We start from the raw sequence: 26,201 nt of genomic DNA on the forward strand, positions 1-26,201 counted from the left end.
TACTTTCTTAAGCTAATTGTCCCACTGTGACATTCGAGACATCTTTCCCATTCCGAGCAATTGCAAATTGGGCAGCTTTGTCTGTGGAAGAACATTTGAACATCTTGGCCTGGTTTACACTTGCAGGTGGTATTTCATGTACTAGGTAATGGTCTCCTTGTTCTTCCTTTAAAGCAGAATCTATTCAATGCTTATGTTATTATACTAAGTTTCTCCTTGCTGAATTTTATGCCTAATTTACATTGTTTCACATTGTTTTAGCTTCTGTGCTTAATTAATATCAGTTGTCGGATTTTTTTTGGTTGGACTTTCGGCTGTTGCAATTTATATTGTATTTGTAATGTGCATTTTGTTTTATTTTGTGTGTGTGTGAACTACCCAGAGAATTTGGTTGGATGGGTAGTATACAAATGTAGTAAATAAATAAAATTGGCAGCACCACTTCAGACTGCATGTGCAGGAAATCACACCTGATACATTAAAAAAATAAATAACTCTCCCTGTAAATGAGAAAGCCAGCATAATTAGTAAAGCGCTAGGCTAGAACCTTTCTCCCTGATATGCAAGCTTCCAACATGCAGGAAGCTTTTAAGATGAGACTGAATCTAAAAGTGATGTCTCTCAATCGCAGACTAAAGTGGCAAAACCCATTCTAGCTTTCTGCGCTCCAACATCCCATTTGACAGCTTGTGTAGCTCATGTCTCCAAGTTAGCAGTTCAAAGCATCTCTTCCCGTTTTAAAGTAGCAACAAAGTTTCCCCCTAATTGCACCTAATTTAGCCTCCATTTACATTTATGTTTTCTTTTTACAATGTTATGCAAAGTAACAGAAGACAAAACTTTGTGTTTTAGTGCTTAGCTCTAAAGGGATGCGGGTGGTGCTGTGGTCTAAACCACTGATCAGAAGGTCGGCGGTTTGAATCTGCACAACAGAGTGAGCTCCTGTTGCTCTGTCCCAGCTCCTGCCTACCTAGTAGTTCGAAAGCACGCCAGTGCAAGTAGATAAATAGGTGGGAAGGTAAACGGCATTTCCGTGCATTCTGGTTTCCGTCACAGTGTTCTGTTGCATCAGAAGTGGTTTAGTCATGCTGGCCACATGACCCAGAAAGCTGTCTGTGGACAAATGCCGGCTCCCTCGGCCTGAAAGCAAGATGAGCGCCGCAACCCCTTAATTGCCTTTGACTGGACTTAACCATCCAGGGGTCCTTTACCTTTTTTTTTTAGCTCCATAAATATGAAACAACAGAAAATATCCAGTAACTCATTAAAACATAGATATTACTTACGGCTGCAAACGTCCCATTCCAGATTCTGGTAGAAACATTAACATAATACTCTGCTTTCAGTGCGATGTCTTTTAGTGTGCAAGTAATTGTAGCACATCGGACATTCTTGCAGTTCTTTTGCAAAAAAAGGGGGGAGATGATGATAATATAACATTAAAATGCATCAGTATAGCAATTCACTAATTTTATTCTATTTTAGGAATTCATCGTTTCTCATTAAAAGTTATTGTAGAACATAAAGCTATGTTGCTGATTTGAAGAGCTCCACACATTATACATTAACAGATCTGGGTTGCCACTGAACATACTATCAATATCCTGGGCTCTTCATAAGTGTGCCTGTATGACACAAGTGTTTCAAACTTATGTTTGTTTCATTCACACTTTACAATTCCAAGTGTGCATTTAAATCTAACTGTGCACTTATAGCAACACCTTAAAATCAATGGCAAATGAATATATCAAAGTATAGTTTTACAGTCATATTTCTATGTCAGGTAAACAACCTGAGATAGCAAAGGAGGAAAACATATAATTTCATCTATAATTTCATCTCTAGTCTGCTACCCAAAGCACCAACTCTTCCAGCTGCATGAATTTTTCCATGGGTTACTACAAGCAACCTGTAAATTCTGACATATAGTCAACCTGAATTTTCCATTTCCTTTCAGACAGGGCAATTTCTAGTTAAGACAGAGCTGGTTAACCCGAACCACATGATGATTTAAGTCATAGGTGCTAGATTGACATGTGAGGTGTAAGAAGCCCCTAAACTGAACTATGAAGTGTCTAGGTATTCACTTTCTATAAATAACAATGAAATAACTAGGGTCTCAGCTCCTGCTATCATAAATTCAGCTCACCAGTTCTTTCATAGCTTTGAAGTTCTCCTTCTTAAATGACACAGTATAGCTTTGTTGTCCTATTTTATATGGATTGATCCGTGCATCACAGCTGATATCAGTACCCTAGGAAGAGTATAATAAATAAATAATAATAATAATAATAATAATAATAATAATAATAGATGTGAAGGACGACATGGAGATTTTATCTAGCTGATTAGCTCATGCCCACTGCTTTTACCTATGCAATGGCCTTACTGCATGTGTCAAATAAAAAATGTATTATTGAACTAGAACTGACAGGACATTTCACACAAGCAGAAGGCAGCATTTCTGTTTTGCAGCCCCCGCTGCATTAAGTTCAATCCTTTTCAAATCTCTTAAGAGTAAAGTCCAATTGAGCACAGATAGCTTTACTCCCATACTTGATGGCAGCCTTGTACTACAGGCATCCATACCTACTCAGAATTAAGGCTCACCAGTTTAAGGGAACTTACTCCCATGTAAGTATGTATAGGATTGCAGCCTTAATCAGTGGCAAAACAATGGAATGGTGGTGCAGGATGTCCTAGCATTGTTAATCTTTCCATACTGCATTGCATTCATGTCACCGTTGTAAACTAGATTCAGGTAGGTAGCAGTGTTGGTCTGACACAGTCAAAATAAATTTAAAAAATTAAAAAATTGTCCAGTAGCACCTTAGAGACCAACTAAGTTTGTTCTGGGTATAAGCTTTCGTGTGCATGCACACTTCTTCAGATACACTCAAACAGAAGTCACCAGACCCTTATATATAGTGGGAGGGTGGGGTGGGGGTTTTCTCAGAAGGGTAGTAGGAGATGGGTGATTGACTCAATGGGTATGGTAAACCTGTTGACAACTGCAATTAGTCCTACAGGAAAAAGCAAGGGATAGTAGGTAGATGACCAAACTGTAAACTGTAATTAAAATATCTAGACTATCTTTTCACCTGACTGGTGTGCAGAGCTGTCACATACATCAATGGACTGTTCCCTTCGGTGTAATCTGGAATACGGATCTTTAAATATGCCATGCTTACTGGAATACTTCCTGTTGTGACCTGAAAAACAAATAATTATCTGGATAACCTCCTGCAGATGTTGGTTTATATTGTAAGACTTGTTTTCTGTTATTACTAACAGTGGGAAAGTGCAAGTTTTAAAAATGGTTACTACTAGAAAATATATGTGCTTATGAACTGGACTTGTAGAACCACAATCAAAGCACAGTGCAGAATTTAGACTCTAGAGCAGAATTTGCCTTCCTAAAAGCTTTCACTTAACCTTAAAAAAAGAAAAGAAAAACAGCATTCTAATTCTCAGTGTCAAAACAATTCTACGAAGATGTGCAGGGAGTATTTTCTCAAGACACTGAATTCAGAACGAGGATTGTAGAAAGCTTCCAGCAGCCAAGGGATATGATTTCAGTGCTCCATACAGTTTTCCTAGCTCCTCTTCTCATTCTCTATAATGCTTTTCTTGGCCCATATACCTTCCCATTCCTCATTATTTAACATGTCATTTTTTTAAGACATTGGATTTTCAAAAACAAAATTCAGAAACCCTTGGATCCAAACAAAAAATTCTAAGCATAGAATGTTTGGGTTTTCTGGGTGTCAAGTCAGGGTGTGATGGCATGTGTGCATTTGGCTTAAAACTGGCAAAGTTTCCAAAACATTATGCCTTCAGGCAAAGCATAGGCACAGGGCTTTGTATGCACAGCTGCAACGTGGAAAGGATCCCAGATGTTCACTAGTGAAACTCAATGAGTCCTTTCAGCACAGTCTTGTCAGACACACCCATCATCATTGTGTCAGATGATGAGGATCCCTGGTCATTTCTCTCTTAGTGCAACACACCTCACTGAATTGTCGTGAGGATATAACAGGGTGAGGCCATGTATGTGGTCTTCAGATACTTGCAGCAAAGGCAGCATATTAATAAATGCAGATAAATTAAGAACCTAAACATAAAATAGGTCAGGGGTCCCTTTACCTTTTTAAACATAAAATAGCAGTGCTACTGGTGGAAGACCTTAAGTCTAGAGCAAAAGTAGACCATGTTGAGCAGATGGGGTAAGTTTGACTTTCAAGTTTGCTCCCTCCCACCTTTGCCCAGGGCTGTGCAGAAGCAGATATGTGGCAACCTACCCATGGCCCCGTTGCCCTTGGGACTGGCATGCCCTGCTTATTCTCGCTCCTGCCCAATAAGCTGCCCCTGACTTAGTGCTTAGTTCAATATGCTTTAGGAGGAAATGCAAAAACTACCGTATTTTCTGCTCTATAAGACTCACTTTTTCCCTCCTAAAAAGTAAGGGGAAATGTGTGTGCGTCTTATGGGGTGAATGCAGGCTGCACAGCTATCCCAGAAACCAGAACAGCAAGAGGGATTGCTGCTTTCACTGTGCAGCGATCCCTCTTGCTGTTCTGGCTTTTGAGATTCAGAATATTTTTTTCCTTGTTTTCCTCCTCCGAAACCTAGGTGCGTCTTGTGGTCTGGTGCATCTTATAGAGCGAAAAATACGGCAAATATTTCTTAGGCATTTAAAAGCTAGCAGAAATATTTACCAACCTTAACAGAAAAATTGAACGCGGGTCCAATTTCATTGAAAGTGTTCACCGTTGAAGGTATGTGGTTATCCGAATAAACCTCATAAAAGTTCATTTGGGTAAACCTGAGCAGAAATAAGAGTATCAATAAGCATTCTTTTGGAAATCTTAATGTTTTTTGTATTAGATCAGAGTCACTGGGTTCAGAAGCATATCTGGAAGAGATTTATTTATATATTGGTTTCTTTTTATTACGCCATCATGGGGGATAAGCCTATCAGTGGCTATTAGTCATGATGGCAGTGTACTGTGTCCAGTATTGGCAGCAGTATGCCTCTATATAGGGATGCAGGTGTCGCTGTGGTCTAAACCACAGAGCCTAGGACTTGCCGATCAGAAGGTCGGCGGTTTGAATCTCTGTGACGGGGTGAGCTCCCGTTGTTCGGTCCCAGCTCCTGCCAACCTAGCAGTTCGAAAGCACATCAAAGTGCAAGTAGATAAATAGGTACTGCTCCGGTGGGAAGGTAAACGGCGTTTCCGTGCGCTGCTCTGGTTCGCCAGAAGTGGCTTAGTCATGCTGGCCACATGACCCAGAAGCTGTACGCTGGCTCCCTCGGCCTATAAAGCGAGATGAGCGCTGCAACCCCAGAGTCAGCCACGACTGGACCTAATGGTCAGGGGTCCCTTTACCTTTACCTTTACCTATGCTTCTATATGCCAGTTGCGTAGAATCACAAGTGGGATCACTAGTTTTTACAGTTGCCCAGAATTTTGACTAGTCTTGTTAATGCAAAAAACGTTGGTCGTTTATAGTTACCTTGTTAAGTGAACTTCTGCATCATAGCGAAGTGGAACAGTTAGGTTGACCTGATTGTTGGTATCATCCTCTTCATTGCTTGCACTATCAGTAACAAAAAGAACTGCATATTTTAAACGCCCAATGCATTTATAAACACAGGCTGATAATAATACCTTAACTGTTGCTATAAGCTGCAAGTAACGCGCTAAAAATGTTATACGAAATATTATACCATACCTCAGAGCTTGAAAACGCAGAACTGCCAGATTCTGAAGATTTTTCAAATTAAAGTCAAAATGAACATCAAAAGTTACCTATGAAAAACAGAGATAAAAGATGAAATTAAAATAAGCAAAGCTGCTTTCAATTATCATTTATGACAGTGACCTGGTTTGCACATAGCACTAAGCCAAATCATGGCTTGGAATGAATGAGCAAACGTGAGTTCTCAGAGCACCTTCCCCAGTCCCACATTTGCCAGGCCTCCTGGGGCTAAGCCATTGTTTGGCTTAGCATTACACCTGAACCCAGGTTCACTGTCTGTCTCGCTCCAAGCACATATACCTGTACATACTACAGTTGGTTTCTGTGCTTCAGCTGATCTGAGGTTGATATATTATACTAGTATCAACTTGTTAGTTTAGTTATAAAGCAGGGGCTATCCATGGAAATAAGTACCACAGCTATTAAATTAGAATTTAATTTTCATCTATAAATATTAATAGTAAAAGTATTGCAATAGTTTGTGTTCAGCTTTTAGCCATCAAATATTTCAGCAAGTTACTATGTGCTGAAGCTAAACACCAAGGGGCCTGCCTTAAAGAAATATTGATGAGTCAGCTGTAAATATGCATTGCTTTCCCAACACCACCAAATCAGAAGCATTGGCACTGATGCAATGAAAACCACACTGATTCCTAATACTTACCTTGTTGACTGTAACTGGAAGGCCAAGAGGTGCATTATACCTCTGAATTTTATCCTAAGGTGAATAAGGGCAACTATCCCCCCTCACCTGTGACATGCACACCATAAGGAGACTATAGTTCTTTCACTGGGAATCTTATGGAGCCAATTTTTCCACAAAGGAAATTCAATTGGTTAGAATCAGGCATAGAGCATTCTGGGATGCTTGTTTACATCAGCAGAGCTACAATACACGTGCATGAAGTCAAAGCTGGTTGTTTCTGTAAAACCTAGACATACACAGGAACTCTAAGACATACCTGTTGTCCTGTTTTAAACACAGGGTAGCTGATTTGGCAGACGACAAGCTGTTGGATAGTGGTCATCTGACATGAAACTTCAGTTCCGTCTACCTAAAAGTAACAAGCAGACATTTTCCAGCGTTAAACTGTAGAACAGAAACAGAGGATGCTTGCATTATGTAGTGCTTACTCTGAAGTAAGTGGTTATAATACTGAAAGGCTCAGATACTGGCGTGGGAGAAAAAGTGCTCAAGTCAGTTGATTTTTCCACTAAGCGTTAAGATGGCTGGCTCGTTTCTTTCTTAAGCTTGGCAAACTGAACTACTAGAATTAGGCTGCAATTCTAAAACATGTTTACTAGGGAGAAAGTCCCACTAAACTCAGTGGGACTTCTGAGTAAACATGTTTAGGACTACACTGCACAGGTCTGATTTGTGACAAAATAGAACATTATGCAGTTTTGATATTTCAGGGCATATATTTTCCAATGGTGAAGAGATTGGGTGGGATTCACGCTCTAACAAAAGGGCACAAATCTAAAAGTCCCGTATTTTTTCGTGTATAACACGCCCCCTGTATAAGACGTCCCCTATTTTGGGGGACTCAAATTTAAGAAAATGGGGGGAGATGGCCCAGGGCTGTTGAGCTTTTTGGGGGGTGGGGGTGGGGAATGATGAAAATCACTAACCAGAATCAAAATGCTTACAATCCCTCGTGTTGCCAAATCAAACAAGCATTTGCCCGCTCGCAAACAGCAACCTGCAATCTCGGCCAATCCACAACAGCCCTTTCTGTAGCAACCAATCACCCACCCAATTACCACAGCACCAGCCAATCCAAAGCAGCCCTTGCAGCAGCTACCAATCAACCACCAAATCGCAGCTGACAAGCTCTTGCTCGCGGCTGCAACCAATTATCCCCCCCATGCACTATCCGTGTATAAGATGACCCCCATTTTTAAACATTATTTTAGAGTAAAAAACCCTCATCTCATACACGGAAAAGTACGGTAAATACTCTTCTAAAAATAAAAAGTTGTATCACTACCACCAATGACAGCGGTAGAAAATGAAATAAACATTACACGTACGGGTGAAGAAGATGAAGCAAAAAACAAGTTTTCGGAAAAAGCAATTTGAATTCTGGTGTTGTATGCATTTTCCTTCTGGTTTCTCAGTTTCACGCTGAATATCAATCTTTTGTTCTTACTGCTGATAACAAAGTGTTGTTTGCTGTTGCCAGGGAGGAAAAAGATAGAACAGAAACACACAGTTAATGTGGTTGAACTCGAGTTTACAAGGTGTATATATATACCATATATATATATATATATATATGGTCATATACACACACACACACACACACACACACACACACTGGCAGAGGAAGAGGAGTGTGGGGGGAGCGCACCTCCCCCCGCAGCGCGATCCTGGTAGGGTGCCATCGTGGGTGCCCCCTTGCCCATGCTGGGCGCCCCCCGCCCCCAGGACGTGCCCCGTGCCCCTGCGGGTGCCATGCCCCCGGGACGTGTGCCAGCCTCACCTCCGCCTGGTCTCCGCCCCCCCCGGTGCCGGAGCATGAAGCTCCGCCACTGTGTGTGTGTGTGTGTGTAATACAAAACCCAACCTGAAATGTTGAACCAAGATGCAAAATTGGGTCTTACCCATTATTTGCTTTCTGTTGAACATCAAGCACAAGGTCCGTATTGCATACTTCATCCTCACCGCAATCTTTAACAAATGGTATCTACAAAATAACATTAAAATAAAATTAAAAATTACTCCCATCTTCTTTGTTCAAGGTAAGGGGAATCTATATTTCTTTTTGGTCGTCTTTGGGAGCAAGAATGGGAAATAAATTTATTGAGTAAAAATGAAATAAAAATCCAAACAGCTGTTATTACTAGTTCCTAAGTGTCATAATAAGGGTCTCTATGGTTCTCTGTCTATTCTATGCTAATAAATTAACACATTTATAATTCTGTAACCCAACGCAGGTGGCGCTGTGGGTAAAAGCCTCAGCGCCTAGGGCTTGCTGATCGAAAGGTCGGCGGTTCGAATCCCTGCGGCGGGGTGCGCTCCCGTCGTTCGGTCCCAGCGCCTGCCAACCTAGCAGTTCGAAAGCACCTCCGGGTGCAAGTAGATAAATAGGGACCGCTTACCAGCGGGAAGGTAAACGGCGTTTCCGTGTGCGGCTCTGGTTCGCCGGAGCAGCGATGTCACGCTGGCCACGTAACCCGGAAGTGTCTTCGGACAGCGCTGGCCCACGGCCTCTTGAGTGAGATGGGCGCACAACCCTAGAGTCTGGCAAGACTGGCCCGTACGGGCAGGGGTACCTTTACCTTTACCTTTAACCCAACTCTTGCCCGAAGACTACTCAAATTTTTTGAACTATGTAAGTTCAGGAAAATATGCTCGCTTCGCCTTTCTTCGTACCTCTTTTTCTGCTTTTATTGTAATGAGGCTGACAAAGAGATGTTGAATGTACTTAAGCTTCACACCATCCTCTCCAAATCCTTTCCCTGTCTCCCAGTATCTTTCCAAGACCTCACCTGGTCTGCTTTCAAGTGTATCATGAGGTTGGGTTTTTTTTTTGTTTTCTGAAAATATAACTATTAAAATTTTTAAAAGTACTTTAATTAAATAAATAAATAAACCTCAACTTTAAATGGAAGTTGAGACTTTTGGGATTAGTGATGGGAAAGCTCCACTTCGATCTCAATTCACACTTAGATCTCAATTCACACTCAGAAATAAACTGAGCTTCCCAACTCCTCGTTGGGTGGGTGGGTGAGGCAGGAAGTGGCCCAGCCTTTTCCTGAGTCAATCTGAAGTCAAAGGAAAAATCAATCTCTCTATACATTTCAATAGGTAAAAAGGTAAAGGTCCCCTGGACGGTTATGTCCGGTCAAAGGCAACTATGGGGTTGTGGCACTCATCTCACTTTCAAGCCGAGGGAGCCGGCATTTGCCAACAAATAGCTTTCCAGGTCACGTGGCCAGCATGACTAAATCGATACTGGCGCAACAGAACACCGTGATGGAAACCAGAGCACACGGAAACGGCGTTTACCTTCCTGCCACAGCGGTACTTATTTATCTACTTGCACTGGTGTGCTTTCAAACTGCTAGGTTGGCAGGAGCTGGGACAGAGCAACAGGAGCTCACTCCGTCGCAGGGATTCAAACCGCCGACCTTCTGATTGGCAAGCCCAAGAGGCTCAGTGGTTTAGACCACAGCGCCGATTTAAGGAGACTTACAGCTCTCTTTGTTGACATGCTGCTGCTGCTGAGCAGACAGAAACTCGCCATTGAAGGCTATCTTTTTCTGACAGCAGCAGGTTGCTATTTGCTTCCACCAGACATTTTGCAAATGGATGGTAAGTCAGGAAGTATTCTCTGATGAAATTTTCAATGTGAGTCAGGATTTGGGGGCTTGTAAAGCTGTTCTCAACTGAGGCATTGCTAGTCCCTGAACCTTGTATATGGGTCCAAAGAATGCTGACTCCTGTGCTTGTTAACAAATTCTATATTTTAGTCTAGTCATGGCACTGATAGATTTAGCCGATCAGTGCCACTAAAACAACCTAGTTTTCTGTTACTATAGTGGGACTCATATTGATCACATGTCAACTTATTGATTATGCAGCAAGAGTAATGTGTGTTAATATACTTACACTGTAAGTAACAGATGCAGGGGAAGTTTTGTCAAGAGCAGGACTTGAACCAGGATTATTGAGGCCAATATCAACACGCACACTAAGAGAGTTGACAGCATCAGAGGGCTCCTATAAACACAAACATAGAAATACAAACCACCAACTGAAATCTGTTCAGTTAATATTTCTCATATACACAACTGCTGGCTGAGAATATCTGTAATTCAGTGGTCCAAATGATCTGATGTTGTTGCTTAGTCGTTTAGTTGTGTCTGACTCTTCGTAACCCCATGGACCAGAGCATGCCAGGCACTCCTGTCTTCCACTGCCTCCCGCAGCTTGGTCAAACTCATGCTGGTAGCTTCAAGCATGAGTTTGACCAAGCTGCGAAAAGCAGTGGAAGACAGGAGTTTCTGGCTCTGATAAATAATATTGAATATTTTTTTTTAATACACTGCATTCTGCCGAACATTTTGTTTTTGTACAAGACTAACTTATCACAGTACTACCCCTTCCTAATTACATTTACCCAAACCATGGGTGGGGAGTGGCTGAGTGATTGAACACACGGCAGTTTTAGTAAAGAGATGACACTCCGGGCTACAATTCCCAGCGCCGCATATGCTAAAGACGGCCCTGCCCAAGGTGGCTAACACCTCCACAATAAAAAATAAAAAAGAAAAGCTGTTGCAGTTAAAAACATTATCTCAGCTAGCTACCGCAGGGTTACCAGGAGCAGTGTTTTTAAGCCACCAAATGCCTAGACAGGGATGTCTTTATATTCCTCCTGAGTCAACAATTAGGGATACAGGCACACCACACCAGGAACAGCATCCCACAACGTCCACCGAAAAGGCCCTGTCAACACCAACTGGGCAGCCCCCAGTGGCAGCAGACCTCCTCTGCCAATCCTAAGGTCTGCGATGGTTGTTATTGATAGGTGATGGAGTTTATATACAGATGCCAAAGGAACATTCCATCATATGATCTCTCAATGGCTGTCTGAAGTTGTACAGGCAGACTAGCTGCAAGCTGCAACTGTTACCTGCTGTTTGCAAGGGCCAGGCCACAACCATTCATTTCCACAAATATGCATAACATATAGATCAGTTAGCTAATATCTACCTGAACATTAAAAACATGCTCCTTGCAGTTCTCCGTGGAGCGGACTAGGATATTATTCTGTAGATACCTCTCCTTATTTTCTTTAAACAATCCTCGGGAAGTCATTCGAGAAGACAAGAGATCAGCATCCAATGTCAGGTTGTATCTGATATCTAAAAAGGAAAAAAAGGTACATATTTTAAAGGAATCTGTTTGTTCATTGAGAAATTTACATCACACCCTTCTAATGTAAATGTATTACTCGGGGCAGCTTACAACAATAAAAAAAACACAACTTCAAACATCAGTTGAAAAACACTTCATATCTTCATGATCCTTTATAACTGCTCTTCGGCAGCCCAGTGAAAAAGAAGACAAGAGAAAAAGTTGTGAAGGAAAGGGAATTTCAGCTATTATGAATTGTCAAGAACACCAGATAAAATTATCTCTCCTACACAATTATTCAAGGAGCATCTGGTTACCCTACTGTGAGGGGGGGGGAGCCTAAGTTCACATATATTTGTTCATACACAAATAACTGGAATATTCAGTACTAAACCTACTCTGGTGATGCACTGGTGCTGTCCACAGAAGGACAAGAAATTTTGCATTTTTGATACAGCTTTTCAGTGGCACAACCACACATATCTCCTTTATTCTTTTATTTGCAATTACTGAAAATATTTTCATCCCAGCCTTAATCAGAAGTAAGAATTTTACTTAAATCAACAATGCAACCCTATACATGTCTACTCGGGAGTATATCCCACCGAGTGTAGTGAAGCTTATGCCCATAAGGGGATCTTGCAATTGCAGCCTTACAGTAGTCATCTTGCCCCAACAAGTAATACTCTTTTTAAAAAAATAATAATCATGTAAAACAAGACTGTAGAAATACTTACCCACTTGATTTGTCCTGTGAGCAGGTCTAAAGGTTGCACTGAAACATATGTGGAGAACTACCTCTGTATTCCTGCTTAGCAAGCTTATCTTCTTTGGTGTAGCTGATACATGGATGGACACAGCAGCAATACTCTGAGACCTGAAATACAAACAGGCAGATTTGCCTGTAAACATAATTGCAAAAAAGGGAGATTTGTTCTGAGGAGGCATCTATCTAGAATTTATACTTACAAAATCAACAGTCAATTAGGCTGCATTCGTATACACAATAGGGAGCTAGTCCCATAGAATATAGTGAGACCTCAGGCTAAACATATATTCAGCACTGAGTTGAATACCACCCTAAATTTCTTTCTCTCATTCAGAATTAAGTTAGGGACTGGAAGAGAAGCAGTGGGAGAAGGGCCATTAATAATAATAATAATAATAATAATAATAATAATAATAATAATAATAATAACAACAACAACAACAACAACAACAACAACAACAACAACAACAACAACAACAAAATTTTTTATTTATATCCTGCCCTCCCCAGCCGAAGCCGGGCTCAGGGCGGCTAACAACAATAAAGCAGTACAAAATTACAGCACAAACAACACTCTAAAATCATTCATTATAAAATTAATTAATTCAAGCCACTGGCAACCATTGGGCCAGAGCTCCGCGAAGATTGCCGAGGGAGGGAGTCAGGCTGTGCCCTGGCCAAAGGCCTGGTCTTGCAGGTGCTGCGGAAAGATGTCAATTCCCACAGGGCCCTGGTCTCTTGTGACAGAGTGTTCCACCAGATCGGAGCCACGGCCGAAAAAGCCCTGGCTCTAGTTGAGGCCAGCCTAACTTCTCGGTGGCCTGGGACCTTCAAGATGTTTTTATTTGAAGACCGCAAGTTTCTCTGTGGGGCATACCAGGAGAGGCGGTCCCGTAGGTACGAGGGTCCTAGGCCATATAGGGCTTTAAACGTTAAAACCAGCACCTTAAACCTGATCCTGCTGGTGCTGCTGCTCGCGTGAGTGTTGGGAGGACCGCTCCCTTTCTGCCAACTCCATCTGGCCTAAGGGGCGGGGCCTGCATTCATCGCCACAGCATAAGAGGTCTGGGAGAGGCCTCCGGGACAAGACTGCTGGTGCTGCTGCTTGCGTGAGTGTTGGGAGGACCGCTCCCTTTCTGCCAACTCCATCCGGCCCAAGGGGCGGGGCCTGCATTCATCGCCACAGCATAAGAGGTCTGAGAGAGGCCTCCGGGACACGACTGCTGGTGCTGCTGCTCGCGTGAGTGTTGGGAGGACCGCTCCGTTTTCTGCCAACTCCATCCGGCCTAAGGGGCGGGGCCTGCATTCATCGCCACAGCATAAGAGGCCTGAGAGAGGCCTCCGGGACACGACTGCTGGTGCTGCTGCTTGCGTGAGTGTTGGGAGGACCGCTCCCTTTCTGCCAACTCCATCTGGCCTAGGGGGCGGGGCCTGCACTCATCGCCACAGCATAAGAGGCCTGAGAGAGGCCTCCGGGACACGACTGCTGTTGCTGCTTTGTGAGTGCCGGGAAGACCGCTCCCTCTCCTGCCAACTCCATCCGGCCTGGGGGGCAGGGCCTGCACTACCATCACGGTTTAGAGGACAGAGCAGCTACCGGCAGCAATGGACAAAATAGTTTTAAATGTTTTAATTGCTTTAATTTGCAGCACCTTAAATGGGGGTTGTTGTTTTTTATAATATTATATTATTTCATTATCTGCTGCAAATGTTAAAGATGTTTTTATATATTTTAAGGTGTTTTAAAGGTGCTTTTATTGTTTACTTTGTTGTACCACCGTGAATGGTGGTTTTTATTTATGTATTTTTGTTTGTTCCATTTTGTTTTTTTTTGGGGGGGGTTGGACACTGAGTGGGGCGGGGATTGGTTTTGTTTGGGTATAATTGTTTTGGTTGTTTTGTTTTCTATTTGTAAATGGAGGTTAGTATGAGGCTTGGGATTGCGACCGTGGAGGGGCGAGGGAGGTATGGCGGTGGGGGCAGATGTTATAGGCGAAGGGGATCGAGATATGGATATGCTCGTACCCCTTCCAATCTGCGCCCCATCCCGAGAGACAAGGGTAGGGTGAGCAAGGATTACTCACCTCCTTCACTGGTGTTGTGCAATGCCAGGTCTATAGGCAACAAAACTGCTACCCTGCGAGATTTCTTTATCTCGCAGGGAGTTGACCTGGCTTGTGTGACGGAGACCTGGGTGCGCGAAGGGGTAACTGTTACCTTACGAGAGATGGCGCCCCCGGGTTTCTCCGTCCTCCACCAGTCACGGACTGTGGGCCGGGGGGGAGGGGTGGCAGTATTAATCCGGGAAGATTGTTCTTTCAGGGCTCTACCATCGCCATCGATCCCCGGCATTGAATGTGTTGGCCTAGTGTGGGGCTCCGAGGAGAGCTTGGCTGTCTGGCTGGTGTACCGGCCACCTAGCGCACCAGCAGCCACCCTGTCAGGCCTGCTGGAGGCGGTGGCCGGCTGGGCCTTGGAGTTCCCTAACCTATTGGTATTGGGAGACTTCAACTTCCACGCTGATGCCACTCCCTCCTCACAGGCTCTGGACCTGGTGTCTTCCATGGCGACACTAGGGCTCTCCCAGTTTGTTTCGGGCCCCACACATCAAGCAGGCCACACGCTGGATTTGATCTTTGGCGCCGGTATAGATGTGATCATGTCTCCTTCGATGAAGGTGCCATGGTCTGATCACTACGCTCTGAAAGCCAGGATTGACTTTCCACCCCCACCCTGCTTAGGTGGCGAGCCGATTTGGGCTCGCCCGCGGAGGCTGATGGACCCGGATAGATTCCGTCAAGCCTTGCGGGACCATGCTCCCCCTGGCGACTCATTGACTGAGCTTGTTGAGGGCTGGAATACCCAGCTCCTGGCAGCCATCGATGAGATCGCACCTAAGCGCCCTCTGCGACCCCGCAGAAACCGGGCTCCCTGGTTTACCGAGGAGCTTCGGAAAATGAAGCGGGACCTCAGACGGCTAGAGCGAGTATGGCGGGGTGCCCGTGACGGAGCCTCAAGAACATCTTATAGGGTTTTTATGAAAACCTATGAGATGGCAGTGAAGGCTGCTAAGAAGTCTTACTTCTCGGCCTCCATTGCATCCGCTAGCTCTCGCCCGGCGCAATTATTTAGTATAATTCGGTCTTTAACGTCCCTTGAAGGACAGCCAAATTTAAATAACAATCTGACACACAGCTGTGAGGCATTTGCGAGCTTTTTTGCGGAGAAGGTCCTGTTGCTCCGCCATGACCTCCCTGCCAATTTGGATACAATAAAGGAACTGGAGGCCCCTCGACTGTCCTCGGGTCCAGTATTGGACCACTTTGACCGGATATCTCCAGCCGATGTGGACAGATTCCTCCAAGCTGGAAAGCCCACCACCTGTCCTCTGGACCCGTGCCCGTCATGGCTGATTAGAGCGTGTCCAGACGAGGTGCGGGGCCCCCTGGGGGATATCATCAATTTGTCCCTTGGCACCGGGATATTCCCAGGGGAACTGAAGGAGGCGGTGGTGCGTCCGCTCTTAAAGAAAACATCATTAGATCCCTCAGATCTATCCAATTACCGCCCGGTCTCGAATCTTCCATTCCTGGGTAAGGTGATTGAGAGAGCGGTTGCTGAACAGCTTGGTAGGTTTCTGGATGAAACATCTGCTCTGGACCCATTCCAGTCCGGCTTCCGCGCTGGTCATGGGACCGAGACGGCTCTGGTCGCCCTAACAGATGATCTCCGCAGACAGCTGGATCGAGGCGGGTCGGGGCTGCTGATTCTTCTAGATCTGTCAGCAGCCTTTGACATGGTCGATCACGAACTCCTGGACCACCGCCTTGCCGACGTGGGGATCCAGGGCACAGTCCTTCAATGGCTGCGCTCGTTTCTCTCTGGTCGGGGACAGAGGGTGGCGCTTGGGGGGGAATTGTCATCACGCCACTCCTTGATGTGTGGAGTGCCTCAGGGTGCAATTCTCTCCCCGATGCTTTTTAACATCTTTATGCGCCCCCTCGCCCAGCTTGTCCGGAGTTTTGGGCTGGGTTGCCATCAGTATGCTGATGACACCCAACTCTATCTGTTGATGGATGGCCATCCTGACTCGGCCCCAGACACACTGACCAGATGTCTGGAAGCTGTGGCTGGATGGTTACGTGGGAGCCGGTTGAAGTTAAATCCTTCGAAGACAGAGGTCCTCTGGCTGGGGCGGGACGATATGGGATCGAGGGGGCAACTCCCATCTCTTGCGGGGGTGCAATTAGTGCCAGCACCGGCCGTTAAGAGTTTGGGTGTAATCTTCGATACCTCCCTCTCTATGGAGTCGCAGATTACAGCTATAACAAAGGCGGCATTTTTTCATCTCCGCCAAGCTAAGCAGTTGGCCCCTTATCTCTCTCGTCCTGACCTAGCCACTGTGATCCATGCGACGGTCACCTCCAGACTGGATTATTGTAACTCGCTCTACGTGGGGCTGCCCTTGAGACTGACCCAGAAACTCCAGCGGGTGCAGAATGCCGCGGCGAGACTCCTTATGGGGTCTTCGCTGCGAGAGCACATTCATCCGGTATTATACCAGCTGCACTGGCTCCCGGTGGAGTACAGGATCAGGTTTAAGGTGCTGGTTTTAACCTTTAAAGCCCTATACGGCCTAGGACCCTCGTACCTACGGGACCGCCTCTCCTGGTATGCCCCACAGAGAAACCTACGGTCTGCAAATAATAACATCCTCAAGGTCCCAGGCCTCAGAGAGGTTAGGCTGGCCTCAACTAGAGCCAGGGCCTTCTCGGCTGCAGCTCCAACCTGGTGGAATGCTCTGTCAAAAGAGACTAGGGCCCTGCGGGACCTGACATCTTTCCGCAGGGCCTGCAAGACAGAGTTGTTCCGCCAGGCCTTTGGTCAGGGCGCAGCCTGACTCCCTCCTCTGGCAACCTGCACATAATTCTACTTAATTGGTTGCCATCAATTTGATTTAATTAATTTTTATAATGAGATATTTTTAGATTGTGTGATTATTTGATTGATTATTTTATTGTTGTTAGCCGCCCTGAGCCCGGCTTTGGCTGGGGAGGGCGGGATATAAATAAAATTTATTATTTATTATTATTATTATTATCCTGTACTCCACCGGGAGCCAGTGCAGCTGGTATAGCACCGGGTGAATGTGATCTCGCAGCGAAGACCCCGTAAGGAGTCTCGCTGCAGCATTCTGCACCCGCTGGAGTTTCTGGGTCAGTCTCAAGGGCAGCCCCACGTAGAGCGAGTTACAGTAATCAAGTCTGGAGGTGACCGTCGCGTGGATCACAGTGGCTAGGTCAGGGCGAGAGAGGTAAGGAGCCAACTGCTTAGCTTGGCGGAGATGGAAAAATGCCACCTTTGTTGTAGCTGCAATCTGCGCCTCCATGGAAAGGGAGGTGTCAAAGATTACACCCAAACTCTTAACAGACGGTGCTGGCACTAATTGCGCCCCCGCAAGAGATGGGAGTTGCCCCCCCAATCCCATATCGTCCAGTCCCAGCCACAGGACCTCTGTCTTTGAAGGATTTAGCTTCAACCGGCTCCCACGTAACCATCCAGCCACAGCTTCCAAACATCTGGTCAGTGTGTCTGGGGCCGAGTCAGGATGGCCATCCATCAACAGATAGAGTTGGGTGTCATCAACATACTGATGGCAACCCAGCCCAAAACTCTGGACAAGCTGGGCGAGGGGGCACATAAAGATGTTGAAAAGCATCGGGGAGAGTATCGCACCCTGAGGTACTCCACACACCAAAGAGTGGTGCGATGACAATTCCCCCCCAAGTGCCACCCTCTGTCCCTGACCAGAGAGAAACGAGCACAGCCATTGAAGGACTGTGCCCTGGATCTCCACGTTGGCAAGGCGGTGGTCCAGAAGTTCGTGATCGACCATGTCGAAAGCTGCTGACAGATCTAGAAGAATCAGCAGCCCCGACCCACCTTGATCCAGCTGTCTACGAAGATCATTTGTTAGGGCAACCAGAGCCGTCTCGGCCCCATGACCAGCGCGGAAGCCGGACTGGAATGGATCCAGAGCTGATTAAAGATATTTGTTGCTTTTAAAAAAATAATAATCCATGTCTTACCAGAGTTGAATCACGTTTCCATCAGAGCCCACAGATACATCAGTGATCCCATCACCATTTAAATCACTATGGCCATCTATTGATCTTCCAAAATACTGGAGCTGCTGTCCAAACGCAGGGTCTGATCCCAAAATTTTCTGAGAAGAGAAATATTTGTATCAGGCATGTTGATGTTTTCATTCACATATGGGTTATTTTGAGGATTCTCCCTTGCTCAAATGTTTCATATTAGCAATGGAGTTATTGATTTTCATCATTGGCTTTTGAGTTAGTTTGAAAAGCACATGCATCTGACAAAGTAGTATCTAGCCTTGCAAACATAATTCCACAATCAATGTGTTCATCTTTAAAGTGCCACAAGACCTTAACAGTAAAAGAAGGAGAAGGAGAATAAGAAGAATCAGTAGCTATATGGTTAATTATTATAGTTTTTTTAATTACTAAACTACATTTATATTCCATTTTCCTCTAAGGAGCTCAAATTGATGTACATTGTTCTCCTACCCCATTTTATCTTTGCAACAGTTCTGTGAAGTACATTAGGCTGAAAGACAGAAACTGAGCCAAGTCACACAATGAACTTCATAACCAACCCTATCAAGCAATGCTAATGAGAGGCTGGGGATTATTAGATCATTTGAGCGCCACCAGATCTGAGGTCCTATTGGATGGGCCTCCTCATCTGATCTTAAACTACAGGGAGGTTCACATGGGAACAGGAACTAGGATTTGCAATGAAAGATTTTGTTCCTCAGAGTCATACAGTGTACAGTGGTACCTTGGGTTACATACGCTTCAGGTTACAGACTCTGCTAACCCATAAATAGTGCCTCAGGTTAAGAACTTTACTTCAGGATGAGAACAGAAATCGTGCTCCGGTGGCAAAGCAGCAGCGGGAGGCCTCATTAGCTAAAGTGGTGCTTCAGGTTAAGAACAGTTTCAGGTTAAGAACGGACCTCTGGAAAGAATTAAGTACTTAACTCGAGGTACCACTGTAATGACAGAAAAGGCCCCATAAAACATGCAAGATACCAACAAAAAGAGAGGACAAATAACCATGCTCAGAGCCTGGACAAAACTCTAAATCAGGGTTGGGGAATCTATGGCCCACCAAATATTGCTAGACTCTAGCTCCCCTGAATCCCAGCCAACACAGCCAATGACTGGGTATGACTGTTCAGACCAGAGAACGGTTCAGACCAGGGTAATTAGATTCAGACCTAATTTATAGCATTCTGTAAAAAAAAAAAAAAGTAATTTACCTGGGAATATTTTGTGTGTATTGTCCTCTGTTTACCATTGTAAATGTAGATAGCACCAGCATTCTGGTTTTCTAGTAGCGCTCCAACTATCACATCATTGAAACCATCCAAATCGATATCTGAAGCAACAGCGATAGCAGATCCATACCGAGCATTTTCAGTCCCTTGAGGCCCTTCTAGGAGTTCTTGTTTGCCCAAAATGCCCTTTGAGAAAAGGCCAGAAATATGTAATAAGTGTTGGAAATGTAAAGAAAAAGAAGGAACATTTTATCATATGTGGTGGGATTGTAAGAAGGTGAAGGGCTTCTGGGAAATGATATATAATGAGATGAAAAAGATGTTGAAATATACGTTTGTTAAGAAACCAGAGGCTTTTCTTCTATGAATAGTAGGAAATGAAATAAATAGAATGGACTGTAAACTTTTCCAATATGCAGTAACAGCAGCGAGAATATTATTGGCCCAAAAATGGAAACAGGAACAACTGCCGACGCTCGAAGAATGGAGAATGAAACTGATGGAGTATGCTGAACTGGACAAACTAACAGGAAAGATCAGATATATACGAGATCAAAAGTTCATTGAAGACTGGGGAAAATTTTCAAACTATCTGCAATGTGTATGTGATGAGCAAATAATGCTAGTGGGATTTCAAGAAGTTCTGTAAATGATAGAGGACTATTGTATTGATGAAAACTAAGTGTGTGAAGGTTTATAAAATGCAATATAAAATTAGGAAATGCGTATTTAAAAATTTGAATAATGGAGGATTGTCAGAGAGGTTGAAGGAAGTCTAAAAGAGAAAATATGTGATAAATTTAGATTGGATACTATAAATGTACGTTGGAAAATTTAATAAAAAATTAAAAAAGAGAGAGAGAAAAGGCCAGAGGGGGGGGGGGGTTCTTGCATTAGAGTTTTATGAAACACACTAGACCAATATTCTTGAACCTGAATGCAATTCTTTGAAAAAGAAATGGAATTTCCTAGTTCTTACAAAATAGAAAAATCAGATGTGGAAAATCTTATTCCCTTGTCTATTTTTGTTGTGCCAACTATATAGGAAGTCCTAAAAACAGACACAAGTAATAAAAACTTTCCATTAAGCATCTCAGGAATTATTGCTAAGGTAAGTAGCTTCTGCATACTTCCCAATATTATCAGTAATTATTGCTGTCTGCGTAAAATAGCGCAGTCCTTCTATCAGGCTAATTGATCCAACTAAGGGGACTGTTTAAATGAAAGTCATCCTTATTGGGTTGAAGGATACTGTGTTCAAATGGGTCTCTTGCCATTCCATTCATTCCAAGAGCTCACCAAGATATGCAGACAGCTTGAAATTTATTTATTTATTTAAAACAACAACAACACCACTTATCAGCTATTTGCAAGGGGTAACAAGGAGTGGATTTCATCTCCCCATTCTCCCTTGCGCATCAAATGACCAATTAGTAGAATTTCAAACATTTTGAAAGATATCCATGCATGTAGTTACCCCATATACATGCTTTGGATGGATGAGAGCCAAATGGAATTTCTGGATTCTCCATAGACCAAGTATTTAGGAAAACATCAGAGCTTTGAGTTGCTCTCTTGGCAACCCAATATATTTTATGTACCTTTCTGACTGAAAACATATAGACTCTCCCTTCTTCTTTTTTTAACTCATTCATGAACATTGGTGCGCCAACCAAGAGCACATCTGTTACTGAATCGCCATTAACGTCCACGGAACATAGTACACTACCAAAGTAGGAGCCAATCTGAAATGATAGAGCATTCTTATCAGACGGCGCATGTCAGTGCCAGTTACAGCCATACATTGTAGTTGGATTTGTGCAGACAAGATACACAACTTTGGAAAGGCAAACTTGCAATGCAAGTAAATATCAGTTTTAAACCCTACTTGCGACAGCTGGTGCCTGTGACATTTATACATATATAACACAAACAAGAAAATTCAGTGCCAACTTCTGCACTTGCCTGCTCTCCTCTTTGAGAATGAACAATAGTTACTTTGCCGTGGACATCAATCTCATAAACCACCACTCTGCCAGTGTAGTTGGACCGTGGAGCACCAGCAACAAAATAGACAGTGTCTTCCGCTGAAAGAACAGCAACAGAATAACCTGAAAAGCAAAGTCATAGTTATCGTTATCAAGTAACAGTGGTGCAGTTGTTCAAAAAGGCAACCGAGCATGAAAAGTATTCTAAAAGTGAAATGTAGGTTCTATTTCGGTTGCTGCATGCCAAGGTCCTATGACTTCTGGTCCAGCTACAGAAAGGAGGTTCTGATTAGCTGCAACCTTTGCTGAAAAAAACTTCACAGGGAGCATTGCTCCCTGTGACCTAACCACTCTGATACATATATTTTAGGACAAGTGATGATCTGGGACCATTCACATTAAATGCCAGGCTCTGAAACAGATGCAACAATGGAGCAGGGGGTGTTATGTTCCCCCTACATACAGCTTCATGTTCTCTTGTCATGTGGAACGCAACTGCATTCAGAAAGACCCATGTCAAGACACACATGCACAGCGGCACTATTAACACACATGTGAAGACTCCATAGCCCTCAGGTGCAGTGGCGTAGCGTGAGGGGTGCAGGGGGGGCCGGCCGCACCGGGCGCAACATCTGGGGGTTAGGGTTAGGGGGTGCAAATCCACGGGTTAGGGGGCGCAAATTACTTGCCTTGCCCCGGGTGCTGACAACCCACGCTACGCCACTGCTCAGGTGAGACACTGGGGGAGCTCCGTTCTTGTCCTGAATGGACCAGGAAGTGGAGTGCCACTTTATTTCTAGTTTGACAAATAGACAATTTACTACCCCATGGTTTTATGGGTCTTTTTCTTTCCCAGATTCTGGGCTTTAGGAACCTTAAGTACCCAATTTTGACAATATTTCCTATTCCCTGCAGCCCATTGTACCCACTGAAAAGCTGTTTCTGGCTGTTTGAAATCCTCTGGAACAGTACAGGACTTGGCTTGGGGAGGGGGGGTTGCATTCAGTAAGAGGGATTGGCAAGAATTGGGTGTCCTGCTTTTTGTGAGTGGAAGTGCTTTCTGCTAGCGCAAAGTTATCCACCAGACACAGCCCTTACTTAGCTGCCACATAATCCATTTTATAGCTTTTGCCTCAGCTATTTCTATTTTGATTATTTCTTGTCCAGAGTCTTGGTCTGAGAACTCTTTAGAGTTTTAGCAAGCTTATGGATGCATATAGGGCTTGGTAACATCTCAAGAAAATAGCTCTGAAGTCCATAATGTTTTCCCCATTAGAATATTTAATCATAGAAATCAGGAGAAAGAATTCTCCATCACTTGCCAATATAATTCTGAAGTGACTGCCTTATGAGACTCATTTTGTACTTGTAAACCACATGAATATTCAAGGACCCCCATGAGTCTGCAGTCTCTCCCCTTCAAAAGGCATGTAGATAAGAGTCAAAACAAGTTCCTAACACCCATATTGGTTTTTAGAAAACTGTATTTTATTAACCAATAAATTAGATAAAATACAAATTACTGTTCATTTAAAGAGAGCAAATGCTTGAAACTTCTGGCAACAGTTCTCAAGTTCAAGTATCTAAAAGAAAAGAAAATGCTCTGGAATGATAAATCTTTAATTGGCTTTCCACAGTTCTAAATCAGGAATGTGATAAAGAGTACCCAAGAACATTTGAGAAATATTTCACTCTGCCCTTTGAACCACCACCCTCACCTAAATAGGAGGTATGATTTCTGTCTTGCAAAACTTTTTCAAATGCTTCCTTGGGAAATATAGCAGCTTGTTTTGCTGTCTCCTGCACCACCGTTCCAGTCCACTCATAGGCCCCCACAGCACCCAGCATCAGAACTTCCTTAAGAGAAAGCAAAACAAAGGCAAACAGGAATTAAAATATACTCAGGTATTTTCAGTGAATGATTTTCAATGACACAAGAGGCAGTGACACATCCCCAACACAAGTAGTTTTCAATATACTTTTCTACTTATACATTTCTATCGTTTTGTGATTCTCTACCATTCTAACAGTTTCTTCTTCAAGTAAAAAAAAGGTAGTATTGTTGGCAATGTAAGTTAAATGCAGTGTTGGTTTACAAGCTGTTCATTACCTTTTGCTGCAAGTATGAAGCACTGAATCCCACTTGTGACATTTCCATCTGGAATAAATCACCTTGATCAGTACCTGGTGGGAAAAAAAATGATGTTTACTCATATGTCTATAACCACAGTTACAAATAAATTTTGTGACACACTGATTTCAGTAGGTGGGAAACCTGTGCCCCCCCCAAGATGTTGTTGGATTCCAACTCTTGTCAGAACCAACCAGCATGGTCAAAAGCCAAGGATGATGGGGGTTTGTAACGCAGCAACATCTGGCAAGTAACAGGTTAGCTAGCGCTGGATAGGATTGATTAGTAGAAAGGGAAACTCTTTAATTTAGTACCTTCTATGCTGAAAATTCGCTCTCCCAACGTTCCGGCTTCTTCTAAAAGTGCCGCCTCAGATGACACATTAAAGAAATATTTTGATGTGGGAACACTGGCAATTCCTTTGATTTCTTTGATTAAATTTCTAGTATCCATGTCTTGTCTAATTAAGTATCCTAATACCTTGAAGGGGGTGGGGGAAGAATGATCATGTGAATTTTAATAAGAAGCATTCAGACACATCTGTATTACGTACTTGTTACAGAACATTTTTGTCTCCATTTTGTCCCTTCACACAACCTCTACTGGGCATAGCAGATCCAGTGAAAAGGGCTGTCTACCCAGTCACCACATGCTAACCCAGTGGTGAGCATGTTGGGTGGAGGGTACATGCATTTGGAGGGCAAGTGACTTGCTAAAGGAAATCACACAAAGGAAATCACACTTTTCTTACTACCTCTGTCTCCTGTTACTCCTTCTGTCTCGGCACCATGTATTTCTCTGCTAGGGTCATACTGGGGGGGGGGGGGAATAGCACTTTGAGGGCATTTCAGCAGTTCTCACTGATGCCCACTTCAGACATTGCTTCATCTGTGCCTCACTATAAATTATTTCCTTGTGTAAACCACAATCAGGGAAACTTTTTAAAATGTGACATTTTCCTGATGTGGTTAGACTTTACGTTGTTCCCATCAGCTGGCGAGGTTACAATTAGGTGGGTCACAGAAGCAGATAACTGTGTGAAGATGAATACGCAAAGCATCTCTTTTGAAATGGATCTAGAAGACCACACTGAAGACTTCTGTATGAAGAATGCAGCATCTATACAGCTATGAACTTGAAAAATGCACATTGGGGATGAACATATATTTCAGTTTCAGTTTCTCTGTGCTTCCCATTTTTCCAAGCTTAAGTACAGTTCACTCCATTTCCGCACCAATTTGCAAAGTTTTGGTTTAAAAGTCTGCCTGAAAATTCAAAAGAATTTTCATGCACATTTCTCCTAATATGTACATATATGGATGCAACTCCCTCAAATATATACACGTTTACAAGCAAGTTCTCCTAATATAATGCAGTTTTGTACGATAGTTTCACTGATACAGGCATCTTTCTGTGCAGTTTTGGGTTGGAGAACTGCGTCCCAAAATTTGGAGAAGTTAAAAATCTGATGGATAGCTGTGGTCCATCTTGTTTATAGGTTTGGGAAGTGTGAACTAGGCAGGTTTGCATGAAAATGTGACTCAAACAATTCCGCCCCCCCGCCCCCATCCCTTATGAATATTCCTCACAGAAGAGCTACATTCTAGACTCATTGTCACAATTATTTTAGTCCCCTTGTAATCCATGCATTAAAGATTGGGGGGGGGGGTTAAGTTACAGTCACAATAATGAAAGCCTTACTTACAGCTATGCCAAACCTAGTGATGTTGTCCTCATTACATTTAGTTATCACTTCTTGCATACTCGAGCCATCATGTGATTCACCATCTGTCACAACAACCATGACTTTAGAGGCTGTTGGCCGCCCACCAGCTTTTTTTGAGAAAGCGTTACGTCTGTAATGAACAGCATGTGTGATTTACTATATACAAATACTGCTTTTTATGCATGCTTTCACATAGTACTTTTACCACCAACAGAGTGAAGATGCAGAAAAACAGCATCACTACAAAATCCTTAGCTGATATCAAGTACATTACCATTCAAAGTCGTATTCAAACATTGTTTTAATTTGCCCTCACATACAGATATATATATTTTTGTCAGTGATAGAGTTGTTCTGTTTTAAATTAAAAAGAAGATCTCTGTTTAGCTGAGCATCAGCTGGTATTCGGTGTGCTTTACCTGGCATATTCAATTGCGCGGAATGTATTAGTTTGGACCCCTCCATTCTGAAAGGTTTCTGACATTGCTCGTACAACATCTCCTTTATCTTGGTAAGTATTCAGGTTGAACACTACTCTTGGGTCAACACCATACTGAATCAAGCTTACCTAAAATTTCAAATAAAA

General features: G+C 43.5%; 1 protein-coding gene across 1 annotated transcript in view; it reads right to left on the reverse strand.

Moving 5' to 3' along the window:
• The window catches only part of ITGA2 (integrin subunit alpha 2), a 59,801-nt gene that overhangs the window by 6,639 nt on the left and 26,961 nt on the right, over positions 1-26,201 (reverse strand). The window contains exons 7-27 of the mRNA XM_081213296.1: positions 26,035-26,183; positions 25,595-25,745; positions 24,204-24,369; positions 23,869-23,942; positions 23,477-23,615; positions 21,736-21,881; positions 21,372-21,515; positions 19,753-19,956; positions 18,491-18,627; positions 12,370-12,509; positions 11,489-11,640; positions 10,382-10,492; positions 8,371-8,453; positions 7,798-7,939; positions 6,726-6,818; positions 5,737-5,813; positions 5,518-5,601; positions 4,723-4,825; positions 3,102-3,212; positions 2,150-2,254; positions 1,287-1,400 (exon numbers count right to left, since the gene is read on the reverse strand). Of these exons, the coding sequence (XP_081069422.1) occupies positions 1,287-1,400; positions 2,150-2,254; positions 3,102-3,212; positions 4,723-4,825; positions 5,518-5,601; positions 5,737-5,813; positions 6,726-6,818; positions 7,798-7,939; positions 8,371-8,453; positions 10,382-10,492; positions 11,489-11,640; positions 12,370-12,509; positions 18,491-18,627; positions 19,753-19,956; positions 21,372-21,515; positions 21,736-21,881; positions 23,477-23,615; positions 23,869-23,942; positions 24,204-24,369; positions 25,595-25,745; positions 26,035-26,183 (2,625 nt within the window). The remainder of the gene's footprint in view (positions 1-1,286; positions 1,401-2,149; positions 2,255-3,101; positions 3,213-4,722; positions 4,826-5,517; positions 5,602-5,736; positions 5,814-6,725; positions 6,819-7,797; positions 7,940-8,370; positions 8,454-10,381; positions 10,493-11,488; positions 11,641-12,369; positions 12,510-18,490; positions 18,628-19,752; positions 19,957-21,371; positions 21,516-21,735; positions 21,882-23,476; positions 23,616-23,868; positions 23,943-24,203; positions 24,370-25,594; positions 25,746-26,034; positions 26,184-26,201) is intronic.

The sequence above is a fragment of the Podarcis bocagei genome (assembly GCF_964188305.1).
Source record: "Podarcis bocagei genome assembly, chromosome: 11".
Classification (NCBI taxonomy): domain Eukaryota; kingdom Metazoa; phylum Chordata; class Lepidosauria; order Squamata; family Lacertidae; genus Podarcis; species Podarcis bocagei.